Genomic DNA, 16,264 nt, shown 5'->3' on the forward strand with positions numbered 1-16,264 from the left:
TTTTTTTGCTTCATTTTAAAACTTGCTTTATCTTTCCATTTTGCCAGATTCATTATTCTCCTTAAGTTGTTCGTTTAATTTCTTGCATCTGAGCCCAACCAGATTGGATTGCATTGTCGTTTTTGACACTACAGTGTATTGGAATGAATATAGCTATCCCACTTGTCTTCATGATCTAGACAAGGTCTAAATTAACAAGTCACATTTCATTTTGAAAACATATGTTTGCAATTCTTCCAGTCTTACTTGGCATATTTCCTGCTTTAGTGAAAATGGAAAATGTCTTTGTTTCTTTCTTCAAAAGACTCTTCTTCCTTCTCTCATCTTGTTTGTCTGAATCAATTATTCCTATGGCAGTAGATATTTTCTTTTTTCATCTTTAGGTATTTTACTTGTAAGTTTAGTCTGGTTGTTTTTTAAAGGACTGAAGTAATATTTAGAATAACTTTCACCATCTGTCTTTGGCATCTGTCTTTCAATTTGCATTCAAGGGCAAACCATCTGTGCCATGTTGGTGGTCAGTTTAGAATGATGGAGTTTTACTTAAAAGAATTGATAACCTCCTAATCAGGGCTAAATAAAATTTAGCTGTATTCTGGGTCAGGTTATACTCTCCTGCTAAAAGGTGATATGTGTAAGAGAGATTACACAGAGTGAACAGTAGCACTTGAGTTGTATTGAGTCAGAATTGCAATGAGTTGAGAGGCATAGTATAAGCAAGTATTTTTCCGTATTACCTATCTAAAATATGAAGCTGGCATGACTGAGTTCGTTGATCTGGGAGCAACTCGTAAGTCAGATCCATCTATTGCTGTCTACTGTATTCCTTTGTGTTGGATGCATGTGTCTTATAATTCTTGTACTTTTCAGCTTTTGTATTTTGTGGCCACAACAGCAAAAGTGCCGTAATTGCATCTCCTCAGAAGCAATTTTCTTATACTCCCATATCCCTACTTTAAACTCAGAATCTCTTCCATTGTTTTTAGCTTTAAGTTGAAGGAGACTGAAGGATAGATTTTTGCTTCGAAGTCATAGTGCTGAGAGCAAATGTGTGCATGTGTTGTTGTGTTTGAGATGAGCCTCTAAGTGTTCCCTATCTTCAGGCAAAGAAACAGTTGCTATCCTTTTGTGTCTGTGTTTTTGGCAAGTCCTGATGTTTTTTTTAATGTTCTGTAGCTTCTAACTGTATTACTTCTTTCACATCCCTACCATCTGTGTCCTCGAGACCTGTAAACAGCATTTCGTGTTCAACTTGGTAATTAGTAACTCTTTTACTATTTATTCTCTCCCCTCCTTTTTCTTTTCTTATCTTCATTACTATACTGTGCCTTTCTCTGCATGTTTTCCTCCCCTTTTTTAGATATATCAAACCATTGATGGAAGTTTGGTTCTCTTCAGAAATGACAGGCAGGGACGACAAGAAGATTGGTTGCCCCCTATGTAAAAGAGCAGTATATACATATGGAGCTCTTTTATGGGATAGATTACAGTCTGATTGAGAGCTTGTGCAGCAAGAGCAGAGGAGAGGCCAGTGGCATGAATGACATTGTGATGGGAGTGGGAGTTTGTTAGACCAAGTGATCTAACTCAACACTGATAAGACTGCACCTAGAATACTGTGTCCAGTTCTTGGCTCCTCAGTACACAAGAAACATGTAGCTACTGGAAAATTCAAGTGCAGGGCCACTGAGATGACTGGGAGGCTGAAAGAGCTGGGCCTGTTCAGCCTGGAGAAGGATAGACTCAGGGGGATCTCATCAATGTGTGTAAATACCTGAAGGGAGAATGTGACAGGACCAGAGACTGAAACACAGAAGGTAAAACTTGTTTACTGTGAAGGTGATGGAGCATTGGCACAGGCTGCCCAGAGGGTTTGTGGAGTCTCCTTTCTTGGAGATCTTCAAAGGCCATCTGGCCATGGTTGTGGGCAACCTGCTCCAGGTCTCCTTTTTTGAACAGGTGTTAGACCAGATGGAGCCAGAGGTGTCTTCCAACCTCAACCAGCTGCAATACTGTGTTAAGAACCAAATCTGTGATACAGACTTCCTCAAGCTATTTAAAGAAACGTTTGTTGATATCCTCACCTTATCAAAGAATGGTCAAGGTTGCAAGGAATCTCACAATAAATAAATGTTTTCTGTTGTTGAGGGGGAACCTCTTGTATTCCAGTTTGTTTCCAGTTCCATTGTCTCTTATCCTGTCACTGGGCACCAATGAAAAGAGCTTGTCTCTATCCTCTTTGCATCTTCCCTTCAAGTATTTATAGACATTGACAAGGTCTCCTCTGAGCATTCTTTTCTATAGGCAGAGCAGTTCAAGCAATCTCAGACTCTCCTCATAGGAGAGGTACTTTAGTCCCAACATGTTTCTTGTACTGAGGAGACTAGAACTGGACATAGTAGAATCATAGAATCATAGAATTAGCTAGGTTGGAAAAGACCTACAAGATCATCCAGTCCAACTGTCCACCTACCACCAATAACCCCACTAAACCATGCCTCTCAACGCTTTATCTAAATGTTTCTTGAATACCTCCAGGGACGGTGACTCAACCACCTCCCTGGGCAGCCCATTCCAGCACCTGACCACGCTTTCAGAAAAGTAGTACTTCCCAGTGTCCAGCCTAAATCTCCCCTGGCGCAACTTGAGGCCATTCCCCCTTGTCCTGTCACTAGTTACAAGGTGTACTCCAAGTGTGTCCTTTCTTACATGAGACATTATACTGACGGGGACGTTAACCACTCCGATATTGCTAGAAGGACAACATAATGGAATGCAAACAGGGAGTTTTCTGGAGAGTGTCAAGGTATTCCTTGATACTAGTAATGGAGTAGGCTACCATGGGTAATGCACAGGTGGATCTGCGGTTTAATAGCATAGAATAACTGGGGTTGTAATTCTTAATGGCTTTTCTAGCTTTAGTGATAGTGACCATTAAGTGACGATAAGAAGTTTTCCTGCCAATACCCAGAAAAACAAATAAATATATTAGGAGACAGCTTAGTTAAGCATGGAACACATGACCAAGATCCAATGAAAAAATGCAGGTGGAGGTGCAATTGGAAAAAGGTGAAGGAAGAATGTAGAAATATTGCCCCAACATCTTTGAAAGGTTATGGAGATAGGAAAGTTCCCTGGTGACTGGAATATGGAAATGTTGCACCCATCTTCAAAAGAGGCCAAAAGAACCTGGGTGTCTTGGTAGGCAAGCAAGTTGTACGTGAACTAGCATCCTGGCAGTAATGGCAGCTTGTAGTACCCTGAGCTGTGTGAGCAGGAGACCAGCCAGTGGATCAAGAGAAGTAATTATTGATAGCCCTTCTTTCTAAAAGCACATTGACCTATTAAAGCAAGTCCAGTGGAGGGCTGCCAAGATGGTTAAAGGACTAGAGCACAGGCAAGCTGGATTTGGTCACACTGAGGAGGAGAAAACTGCATTCCACAGCTAGCTAATAGTAGACTATAGAGAAGACAGAACTCTACCTGGAGGTACACAGACATAAGGTAGAATGTGGGATATTCTGATTTGATTGTCAGGAATAATATTTTCACAACAAGTGGTAAAGCATTGGAAAAGGTTGCCCAGGGAGGCTTTCCTTTAGGAGATACCCCAACCTCATGTGGACTAATGCCCTAAGAAAATTGCTCAAAGTGGAATGACTTGGAAAACTAGATGACCTCTAAAGACCTCATCTAACTCACTTAATTCCATGTATGATTTTGTAGGTGATAAATACTGCTATTATTTTTATCTCAGTCTTGTCAGAAAATTTTATTTACCTTGGTTTGTATCATGATTTCTTCTTGAGAGATGTTTAGTCCTCATTTGTTTGTACTGGATTCTTTGTTACATTATTTCCTGGTTTTTTTTTTGTTTGTTTGTTTTGTTTTTTTTTACCAGGATTTAAAATCTTAAGTTTTGTATGTGTATAGATGTTTGGATCTGGAAAATCAGGAGTACTATAAACAGAGCATATTAGTTGTTCTTCAATTTCTTAGTGTTCTGGTTTTCCTTTGTTAGTAGATCTCATTTTATGCCTGGCTCCTGACTTTTTGAAGTCAGAGAACTTGAAGTGTGTTATTATACTTCAATAATACTGCCAGATTGATACTTTGCTTCAGCTGTCTTCAGCTTTTCTGCCAGGGCAGATATTCTGGGACCTAGTAATGCCACTGTTATCCTTACATTGTTCCTGTTTGTGTTCCAGTGTGAAATATGAGTTATGTGTCTCATCTAGTTATAGTTCCTGTCGCTTCTTGAGGTCTTCATTTTTGGCCATTTTTCTTATAGTACAAGGTTTAACAGAGGTAATCTGATACCAGGGTGTTCTGTAGTGAGGCATTGTAAGGTGGACATTGAAATTTAATGGTGGTAGTTGGGTTTTGATGTAGGAAAGCATACATAGTTTTCTACTAGAAATAACGATGTGAATTTTTCCATTGGTAGTTTCTAAATCAAGTTTGTAAAGAAGGTCATGATTATGTACAACTCAGCAGAATCATCTGTTTGGTCAACCATTAAACAACAAAAACAAGGAGACTACATGAAAGAAAGAAAATACCAGGTCTTTAGATATATAATACTAAGTTATCGTTTTGAATATTTAGAACAGCCAATTCACTTCAAAAGCTATGGAAAGAGAAGTATGCCAAAATTTACATGAACCATATAAAGACGTTAAAGTAAAATTCTTGAATTTGAGCATTTTAATGTACCAGACTCAAATGTGAAGCAAAGCCAATTTAATAACCATCAAGTGCTGTATTTTATGAGTAAGCTACTGACCCACGGAAATCTTTTGTGTGTTACAAGTTAGCGTTGATTTTTGGGCGGATTTTATCAGATATAAATAGATGGTTGACATATATATATGTATAATAGGCACACTTACATCAAATGGGCTGAAATATTTATGTGAAATAAAAATTCCCTTTTTCAGTTGTATGCCACCTAAGCTAAACAGATAAAGAAATCTTTCTTCTGACTGTTTTCCTAGTAATTGACCATTATGGTGTCTTTTGTAAAGCTACATGATCTTTCCTTGTAATTATCGAGTATCTGTTGAACCTCTAATTTTTTCTGATGTTGTTACCATATGGTACCACTCCCATACTGCTAACTGCAGAAAAAATTAGTGTCTTTACTTAACATTGAGTTGTGTAGCAGATACACTGTCATCAGAAATGCAGCCATTGTTTAACAGAACTTACAGATTTTCTGCAACAACTATAGCTGCTTTACCTTTTTCTTACCCAAATGCATTCACACTCATTCTCTATTACAGACTTGCCAACTGTTAACCGCATCCTTTTAGTTTGGTTCCATTTATCACAATCTCTTTGAATGGTATTTGTTGTTTAAGTAGAAAAATGACTGTTAGATAGGTAATGGCATACTTGAACAGTCAGCAGTATTCTATAGAAAATGGAGAAACTCTCTCAGTGATTTCCATGCTAAAAGTTCATGTAAGTTCTCTTATAAGTATTTTTCAGATGTGTTAAAGTTCAGTTCTGTAGCTGCCAACTATTATTTGACAGTGAAAGCTTTAGTTGTGGAGATCTCCTTCTCATAAATGGATACCAGATCATTAGCTAAAGTACTGAGCAAGCAAATCTTATTTTATTATGTAGAATAAATGCAACTTTTCTAGAAAACAGTGCTACATACAAAGCATATGGATGTATAATACTACTCTGGAGAGCTAGAGTGTATGGAGATCGCTCCAAAAGTAATGCCTCCTATTTATTTCCATGGAAACTACAACAGATACAAAAAGCACAGTAATGGTCTTTGTTAGACCGAATTCTTAGCTACAAAACACTATTTTTCAACACAGTCACCACCATTAGTTATGCATTTTCACCAGTGATGAACAAGAACCTGCATGACACACTTTTAAAAAAAATCTGCCTGGCTGTTGGGAACATGAGTTGTCTTTCACGTCACTGTTGCCATTGCTGAAATACACCACCCACTGCTTCACTGTGCTCACATCCACTGTTTGGGCTCCATAAATGTTTAGCAAGCTTCATTGAATGTCAGGGGGTGCAGTTTTCTCAACTTTCTCCTCATGGAGGAATTCAGTTAGACACCTTTGCTTCATAAGCATTTCCATGTCAGACACCATTTTGTCAGACTGCCCCTCTGCTTCCATCTGTCTCATAGAAACAAAATGTAATGGAATATTGACAGGAAGGTTCAACATCTACTGTCATACCAACAACATCCATCTCTGACTTGATGGGCAAATATAATAAAATAGGAGGCATTACTTTTTTTTCCCAAATAAAAATCCAGTGCTTCACTGGTTTTACTATTAGAAAGTTTTCTCCTCCGTCTAATCTGGATATTTCTCATTATAATTCTAACCCTATTACTTTTTGTTCAGTTCTGCACATACTTAAAGCATGGAGATGACTATGTTTACGTTGCAATATCTTTCAAACATGAAGGCTATAGGTTGTCCCCTATCTCCCTGTTTCCTTTTCTTGAGATGCAGTCCTTATTAATGCATTCTTTATAGCTTGAGGACATACAATTTGTGGTTGGACTCATTTCTCTACTCTGGAGTTTGTATCAGTTCTGAATTGCAACAATCAAAATCGAATGTTTTACCCCAGCTCAGATGGTAAGTAACATCAAGTGAAGAATAACTGATTTCCGTATTTACACAGTATTCTTGTTCGTAATTTCCATCGTGGTGCTCACCTTCTTTGCATTTGTAGAGCAGGGTTGAGTTATATTCAGTTTATGATCAGCCTGTGTGTTCATAAGCCACAAATACTTTTCTACAGAAGCACTGCATAGCCACTTAGTTTCTCCAGTTCAGTATTTCTTTGCTTAAGTATTTCTATAGTAGTGAGGAACTTTGCCTTTACTACTATTGCAATACCCTAATTATCCCCACTGTTTTCATTGCAATTCTAAAATCTGTCAAGAGAATTCTGAATTTCAGTGTACACTCAACCCCTCTTAGACTTAAGTTATTAGCATATTTCTTCCTTTTTTTAATCATGTCCCTGAAATAAAGCATTCTAGTTGATAATAAGTAAACTGTAGCTAAGAAGTTTTCTGAGTAGTTCTGCAGCCACTTAATTGCAATTTCTATATTCTAGATTCCTTAAGAAAATGTCATGTGACACAATATTGTTAGAATCAAGATATACAACTTGTGCAATTTCTCTTCTATCATGAGGCCTTTTATGCTGTCAGAAAGAAAATAGATGACTTGACATGATCTGTTGTTGACAAATCTGTGTTGGCTGTTGCTCAACTCTTATTAACATCCAGACAGTTTTTTATAGTCTGATGTCTTGTGCTTTAACAATTGCATATACTCTCTAGATCTTGCAAAGAGAGGGAGCAAGCAAGGTACTTAGCGACAGACTTTTTGTACCGATTTAGATGAGTTGTGTGTATCATCGAATCATAGAATCCTTAGAGTTGGAAGGGACCTTTAAAAGGTCATTTAGTCCAATGCCCCTGCAATGAACAGGGGCATGCACAGCTTGATCATGTTGCCCTGAGCCTGATCCAGCCTCGACTTGAAGGTGTCCCAGCATCCACCATCTCTCTGGGCAACCTGTTCCAGTGCCTCACCACCTTCACCGTACAAGACTTCTTCCTTATATCTAACATAAATCTGCCCTCTTTAAGCTTGAAACCATTTCCCCTTGTTCTGTCACAACAGCCCTGCTAAAGAGTCTGTCCCCTTCTTTCCTGTAGCTGTCCTTTAGATATTGAAAGGCTGCTATCAGGTCACTTCAGAGCCTTCTCTTCTCCAGGCTGAACAGCCCCGGCTCTCTCAGCCTGTCCTCTCAGGAGAGATGTTCCATTCATTTTATCATTTATGTGACTCTTCTCTGGATGCACTCCAGCAGGTCTATGTCTGTCCTGTACTGAGGACTCCACACATGAGTGCAGTACTCCAGGTGAGGTCTCACGAGTGCAGAGGGGCGGGATTATCTCCTTTTGATGCAGCCCAGGATACAGTTGGTTTCTGGTCTGTGAGGGCACATTTCTGGCTCATGTCCAGCTTCCCATCCATTGGTACCACCAAGCCTTTTTTGGCAGGGCTGTGCTCAATCCTTTTATCCCTCAGTTTATATCAGTAGCGGATGATGCCTTGACCCAGGTGCAAGACCTTGCACTTGGCTTTGTCAAACCTCATGAGGATCTCCTGGGCCCACTACTCAAGCTTGTCTAGGTGCCTCTGGATGGCATCCCATCCCTCTGGTGTGTCAACCACACCCCACAGTTTGGTGTCATCAGCAAACCTGCTGAGGGTGCACTCAACCCTAGATTACTAGATGTAATCTAGTACCCAGCTGCTTCTTCAAGAGTGTAGGTTCCCTGTAGTTTCTGGCTTGTATTCACCCAGAATCAATCCATATGAATGTTTTAGGACCCCCTAGGACATCTCAAAAAAGAATGGGATATCTCTGTATAGGCCACAGAGATGTCATGAAGCTGGCTTGGTCTGTAAGTCAGTAGCTGTGCTTATCATTCTTTTAGCACTCAGGTGATACTTATATGCTGTATACATAAAACTAAATTATGTTTCTACAGTTGTCACAGATCCTCTTCAGTGTTCCACGGATTCTGAAATCTTTCTTTTAACATTTCTGATGTAGATTCACAATGAGGCATTTAGGAGGCTGGTCCACGAAGTCGAGCTGATTTGAATACAATTAGGTATTCAGCTTCTTACTTATTCAAGGCTGAGATGTTACCCTTTTATTGATGGTATTTATTCTATTAAGCACCTGGTATAAAGATGAATGCAAAAAAGGTGTTATGAGCATTAGCTATGTCCATGCATCCCTCTAGTTTTTCCACTGTGTTGCACGGTGGACTAACGTTTTTTCATCATCTTCTTGCTACTAATGTACTTACAGAATTATTTATTTCAGAGATTGATGTGTTTCTTGCCAACTGCATCTCATTTTGGCCCTTCATAACATGTTCTGCTGTGGTATTCTTGGTTAGTAAGTTGAGCTTATTTTCATTCCTTGCATGCTACAAGATCAACGGTGGGTTCTTCACTAATACAATGTGACCTCATTGTACAATCCCCACTATTCCTTTTCAGGATACTTTGCACTTAGTATTGTTTATTTAAAAAACTGAGATTTCTCTAACTCCCTTTTTTACTTGCACAGAGTTCCTGAGGGATTCTCCCAACTAATTTTGCATTTGTGAAAGTATGCCTAATTGGAACGCATTTTTTTACTCTACTGTCATTAGTATTTTCCTTTTTTTTCCAAACAAGCTTTAGTGTTTTATAGTACTATGAGTCATATGAATTACCAGATTTCCATTTTGCCCATTAAGTCAAAATGTTGATTGTCAACTAAATCTTCTTCCATGTCCTCCTACGTACCATTTGTAATTCTTGCAGTAGTGTTCAACTATTAGAGACTGAGCAAAGTGTACCACTGTTATCATATTAGCTCCTTCTTTAACGTCCTTCTATAAATAAGCTTAATTTTCATAGTGACGCACAGTGTAGTATTTTACATCTAGTAGTTGTGTTTTGCTTTTTTCTTTTGCCAGTCATCCACATTGATTTTGTTTGAAGTGCATGTCACAAGTAAACTTTAATAGTCATTTTTGCTCATATAATTGGGTGACATATATAAATACCGCAGTAAGATGTGGAGGAATTATCCAGTCTGCCTTCACAGCAAGTTTCTTTCCTCTGTGAGGGCTATTTTCCATCTTTGCTTGCCTATTTCCATATATCTAAACATTCTTGGATATCACCTCATGGATGAAGACGCCAAAGCCATTCTGTCCATAGCACCTCTTCAGTCATTCCCAATTTATATCTGTCACTGCTGATAAAAAATATCCATAGATCCCTAGGCTCCATGATGAGTCTTATACCCTCCTTCTCACTTGTGACCCACTCGCTGTCATTTCTGGCTGTATTCTTAGATCAAAGGTAGATGGACATCAAAGTTTAATAATCAGTGAAACGGGTAGATTTCCTTATTGAGGGTCATCAGATTGTCATTGCTGTACTCATTCCTCTTTATTCCCTCCTCGGAATCTATTTTGGAGGTGGTGAATCTCTTGGACACTGGGAACACTGGCTTTTCTTTCTCTGTTTTTGGGTCTGGTTCATCTCCTTTACCAGAATAGGTGATGTTACCCTTCTCTGCATTTGAAGGTCATATTAAGGTGTCGTTAAGATGTGTGGCCTGAATTACTCACCTAGTTTACAGTAGTTTGCATTCAGAGGATCTCCATTTGGTAGAAGTTTGTGCATATTGAGACTGTTCTTGCAATCTGTTCTGAAAATTCCAATTATTTTTTAGCAGATTTGACAGTAATTTTTTTATCATTTAGGGATTCTGTGGAGCAATTGAGTATCTGGTACTCTACAAATATTTCTGCTGATGTTGTCTTTGCATGTAGGTTATAGGGAGGGAAGCGGTGTTTTGTGCCATCTAGCGTAGGTAGCAAATGTAGAGTAGAAATGTAATTGGAAGTAGCTGTTGGTAGAAAAATTACACAGATCCTTAATAAGTGTTTTACTTTTTAATGCTTTGTAATGCAAACAGATGTTGGGTTTTAGCAGATATGCTTTCGAGTTGGGTGATTTTTTTGTTAGCTTTCAATAAAGAAAGAGGAACTTATTAAAGCCATTGGGAATTCTGCACAGAAGTATTAGTTTTAAGACATAATTCTACCACTGTGCTTAATCAGAATTTAAAGTTCAACAGAATAAAAAACGTAAACTTTTCAAGAAATGTTTGTTGTTCCAGGTCATTAACGCACTGTCTCTGTTGGACAGCATTTTTAAATAACATAAAACTTAACAGTGTATTTTAGAACTGCTCTATTGGCATGTTTCTGCAAATTCTAATTTAGGCCTAGTGCTTAGTTTATACTCCGCCTGTCAGAGTATAGAGAAGTAAACACAGCCTTTGGCTTCAAAAATTTTATCTTCCACTTAAACTTTTTGGCTAAGGTGAAAATATATTCTCTCGATAAGACTTCAACAGAAGCTATTATTACAGTTAGCTAATCCTGTAGGAAGAATACCTGCTGGTCTTCCCAAGTTTAACAGAGCAGAAAAAAAATGTTGGCCTGACTTCACAGAACCAGTTTATTGAGGAAAGGACCAGAGCATCTATGTTAGTATCTTTGTTTCTTGTTAACAAGCATTTAATTCCCCAGTGTTTCGCTTTTTTTTAATAACTAGATTTACAGTTGTTAGTTCTGTGACTGCTCAAACTTGTCCGTTTTTGGTTGCAGGTTTTTTTTCCTGCTTAGAATCCTTAAATGAATCAAAAATAGCTACAAGATTGAACTTAATCTAATTGGTGGGTTTTTTTTCCCTTCATTTGGTAGTGGTTCTTGCTTCCATAAAACAATTTGAAAATTTGTCTCATTCACTTTAGTTCTTCAGCCACTGAGTTCCTTCAGCCTTTTTTTTTGTCACCCCTTTCTCCTTGAGCTTTAACTGACTGAATGCATTCTTCCTGTTCCATTCTCAGCACAGAATTTCTTTGATCTCAAATTTCTGAGCACATTGCTGAGGCTAGCCAACTCTGTATTTCCAACATTTTTTCGAGAAGAAATTTTGACTGCTTTGCATTAATTTGCTAACTTATGTGTTGATTTAAGGAGATTCCAAATCCTGATGGATTTTCAAGTTTAGTCCTGTTACATTTAACTAGAATTCTCAATCTCTCCTTTTTGAATTTATTTGCTATCTTTTGCCCTAAATTACATGTACCACACCTACATAATGATGTCTGCTTTCAACATTGCTCCATAGCATTTTAACCTGAAATGATTATTTCATGTTATGTTATAGTAGACCAGTGGAAGCTTCTCCTCTAATTAATTAGTGTTTCCACCTTCTGTATCATTACATGATTTTCTGTCTAGGTTTTGCCTGTTCCAGCTACTTCAGTCTTCCGTGAGTTCTGTGGCGCCCTGAACACAGATCTCGGTAAAGCTCTTACACAGCCAATTCATCAAGGCAGTGACAATCATGAGGTCAGCAGCTGCTTCTCCTTAAGTGTGTTCATCATCATTTTTTAATCTATTGATCCTTAACATCATATTTTCAGTGCAGCCTGCATCTTTTTTTCAGATGCAGTCCACGTATGATCTGTTGTTCTATTTTTGCTAGTTAACTGTATGGCTATTTGTTCTTAGGTGAGGCTCTGCAGTCTTCCTCTCATTCCAAGTTTCTTCTATTATTTTTATCCTGTGGTTCTGTATCTTTTTTCTTCCGTAGGCTCTTATTTCTCCTCGCCTTTTCTGGTCCACAGGAACTAACAACCTTTTACCTGTGATGCTGCTAACATTTTATTTCTGTTCTGAAGCTCCAGCTTGTCTTTTTCTGTTACATGATCTAGTTAACCTCTTTCTAACATTTATCTTGTAGTTTGCATTGCCTTTTTCACACCTTGTAAGATGCTACCAAAAATTTAGCACTTTTGAAATTGTACTAGCTAATATACTGAAAGACGCAGCATCTCTTCCTATGAACCTTGCTTCTCTCACACCCTTACAAAAACACAGTTACAATGAAGCTAATGCTGTTCTTATATTCATATAGTACTCTAACTTCTCAATCTTCATAATGCTCTTGATTTATGCAGGCTAGTGAAATAGCTTAATGATATTTGGCTATGTTTCATGCAACCTAAAAGTGAATTGCTGCTGAAAATCAGTATTCTCCTTCCACCTCTTGCAGTCCCTTCCATCTTTGCGTGAGGTCTAATGATCATATGACCTTAGGATAAGTTGGATCATCTTGCTGATTTAACAGAAAATCAGTATATGTGAATTATTACTTTCCTATGAGATTTGTTGTTCTGGCTCAATACGAATGCACTGTTTACCACCAGCTGAGCAGTGGGATTTCAGGAAGACATGAGGTAACCTGCAGTTAAGCAAGGTTAAATTTAAAAAAAACTTTAAAAAGTCTGTATTACTCTTCCATGAAATGCAGTCAGAATTTCGGATGAAAATTTGAGTTTATTGAAGTTTGGAGTAGTGTCTACATTGACATGAGCGGGAGTCACTATTCTTTGTAACATCTCATCTTACCTTTTTAGGATTTTAGGAAATTATGTAAATGCTGATTTTGACTGACTTCTGATGTGTTCACGTGCAAGAGGCAGCAGTATCTAAAAATCTCACTTTAATATATTAAATTCTGGAATTTAAATGTTTCCTAAAAAAAAAAAAAAGTTGTGTAAGAAGAAAACAATGTGTCATACAATTTGCTTTGTATGATAAATGCCTGTTCTTCTTTCCTTTCTCTGTTATCTCATTGATTTTATTTTCCTGACGCTTCTGCTGCATGTTTCACCATTTCTTTCCAGTTTTTCTGCCATTTTATCTTTAGTCGTAGTCTCCCTGTAATTAAGGTGTTCCACAACCCACATCTTGTGAAGCACAGAGGCATTATTTATCCGCCTTAATGAACACAAGTCCTGTGACTTGTTGGCAAAACAATGCCATATAGCAGGAGATCACAGGCAGCGGCTCTGAGTGTATCCTGCTGAGGGACACATGCACATATGGTTTTCTGTCTGTAATCAAATGCCTTTTGCATTGCCTGTTTCTCTTTTTACTACTTCACATCTTTCTGTTTTACTCATATGAGACTATTATGGGACAGGATATGAGCTAGACAATGACTAAATTCATAGAATCGTAAGATCATAGAATGGCTTAGGTGGAAGGGACCTTAAAGGTCATCTAGTCCCAACCCCCTGCTGTGGGCAGAGCTGCCACCCACCAGCTCAGCTGCCCAGGGCCCCATCCAACCTGGCCTTGAGTGCCTCCAGGGATGGGGCACCCACAGTTTCCAGGCAGCCTGCACCAGTGCCTCACCACCCTCTGAGTAAAGAATTTCTTCCTGACATCTAACCTAAATATCCTCTCTTTTAGTTTAAAGCCATTCCCCTTTACCCTGTCACTATCTGCCCATGTAAAAAGTTGGTCTCCCTCCTGTTAATAAGCTCTCAAGTACTGGAAGGTTGCAGTGAGGTCTCTCCAGAGCCTTCTCTTCTCCAAACTGAACAGGGGGGAAAATCCCCTCTCTCTCCCTGCTGGCCACCCCTCTTTTGATGCAGCCCAGGATACAGTTGGCCTGCTGGGCTGCAAGAGCACATTGCTGGGTCATGTCCAGTTTTTTGCCCACGAGGACCCCCAAGTCCTTCTCTGCCGCATTGCTTTCAAGGAGTTGTTCTCCCATTGTGTATGTATATCTGGGGTTGCCCTGACCCAAGTGCAGCAGTTTGCACTTGGCATTATTAAACATCATCAGGTTTACATGGGCCCACTTTTCAAGCCTGTCCAGGTTGCTCTGGTTGGCATCTCTTCCCTGACACTGTTCAGCTTGGTGTCATCAGCAAACTTGCAGAGGGATACACTCAATTCCACGGGTTAGATCACTGATAAAGACATTGAGGAGCACCAGTCCCAAGACAGACGTCTGAGAGACACCACTTGTGACCAGCCTCCACCTTGATATAGTGCCACTGACCGCAAGCCTCTGGCTATGACCATCCAACCAATTCTTTATCCACCAAATAGTCCAGCCTTCATACCCATCTCTCTCCAATTTAGAGATAAAGATGCAGTGCAGGACCACATCAAAAGCCTTGCAGAAGTCCAGGTAGACTACATCACTTGCTCTTCCTTTGTCCACTCATGCCGTCACTTGATCGTAGAAGGCACCAGATTGGTCAGGCATGATCTGCCCTTGGTGAAGCCGTGCTGGCTGTCTCAGGAACCATTAGCAAAGGCTATTCTGAAAGCGAGGCCAGTGTTATCTGGGAAAGATAATGTTCAGTGAGGGAGACATGCTTAAATATCCTTAAGTGTTTCTGGCACGTCTGCTTCAGGTTTAAAACAAGTGCTTTGAGTTAGGGGAACATTACATATCTAAAACATCCAATAATATGTTGTTAATGTGGTATTTTTCGGTACTAGATTACAAATAGTGTTTTCAAGCATTTACCTGTTTGTAAGCTCAGAAGATGTAGAATGACCTATAGTGTTTGTTCTAGTAACATTAACTCTTCTGCTGATTCCTCTATTTATGAATTTGTGTTTACTGTCTGCTTATTATCCTAGAGGTGAGGCCCACCACTAATTTGTTTTATTTACTTTTTTCTGTTATTAGAATTCTTTCAATTACTTATTAGAATTTCTTCAAAAGTCAAATATATCCTCAGAAACTGAAAATAAGTATCAAGTTGTATGATAAAAAAAGATCAGTATTTGGATTGTTTTTTTAAAGTTATTGTAGAAAATATTGCAATTAATACTTCTAATGGTTTTATGTCACTGAATGGTTGACAGATGTAGGAAGTAAAATAACTGTAATGTTCTTCCACAGTTTTAATGCATGTAAAATTAGGTGTATAGCTGTTATAACTTATTTTTTAAGGCTACTCATCATCCACTCTTCTGTCAGTACAACATATTAGCTGTTCATAAAACTGAGAAATGGAGCAAAGTTCTTTTGTCATTATATTTAATTTTTTTGTACCATATTCCAGGAAGATACACAAGTACAATAACGATCTTGATTTTTGATTGCGCACCACAGCTCTAGACATCTTAGGCTCAAGATAGAGAGCTGTGATTGAAACACATCAGTTGTAAACTGAGTTATCATCAGTAATAGTGAAGACTGATTACTGCTGAAGAGAGCATGCTGATGCAGGATTAGTCCACTTGCGCTTACAGTAACTATAATGAAAAACCTGTTTTAGTAGCAGTAGATCATTTCCTTTGTTGTTTCCACTTTCTGTCCATCCCAGCTTCCCTTAATTGGATTTCCACTTTTATGTAATCTTAGTTGACACTATTTCTGACAGTATCTTCTGCTACCATCGGCTTATTTTCTAGATGGGAAGTGATGGAGTTTTGCGCCTCAGTAGTTCTGCTCTAAACAATGAATTCTTCGCCTATGCAGCACAAGGGTGGAAACAACGATTGGCAGAAGGTAAAACTCTTTGTTTGCTCTCAAATTTACCAAAGCTTAATTATTTTTCTGAGGAAAGTCACCATTTCTCCATTTGAGAAATACTTTTAAAAGGGAAGCACGTAATGCAATGGTAATTCAGCAAAATTAACATTGCTGATTCCATGTTGAATTTAGTCTACGTTTATCACAACTTGCTGTGGCAGTTTATTTTAATGGTTAAAAAGATAAGAAGACAACAACACATCTTCATCGCTGCCAAGCATTGGAAACATAAATGCATGTGACTG

At 38.6% G+C, this 16,264-nt stretch overlaps 1 protein-coding gene across 6 annotated transcripts in view; it reads left to right on the plus strand.

Annotated features, from left to right (window-relative positions):
• The window catches only part of ASXL3 (additional sex combs like 3, transcriptional regulator), a 135,291-nt gene that overhangs the window by 101,858 nt on the left and 17,169 nt on the right, over positions 1–16,264 (plus strand). For all 6 annotated transcript variants that reach the window (XM_021386452.1, XM_021386451.1, XM_021386453.1 and 3 more), the window contains one exon: positions 15,899–15,995. In XM_021386452.1, coding sequence (XP_021242127.1) covers positions 15,899–15,995 — 97 coding nt within the window. The remainder of the gene's footprint in view (positions 1–15,898; positions 15,996–16,264) is intronic.

This window comes from Numida meleagris, chromosome 2, assembly GCF_002078875.1.
Source record: "Numida meleagris isolate 19003 breed g44 Domestic line chromosome 2, NumMel1.0, whole genome shotgun sequence".
Taxonomy (NCBI): Eukaryota; Metazoa; Chordata; class Aves; order Galliformes; family Numididae; genus Numida; species Numida meleagris.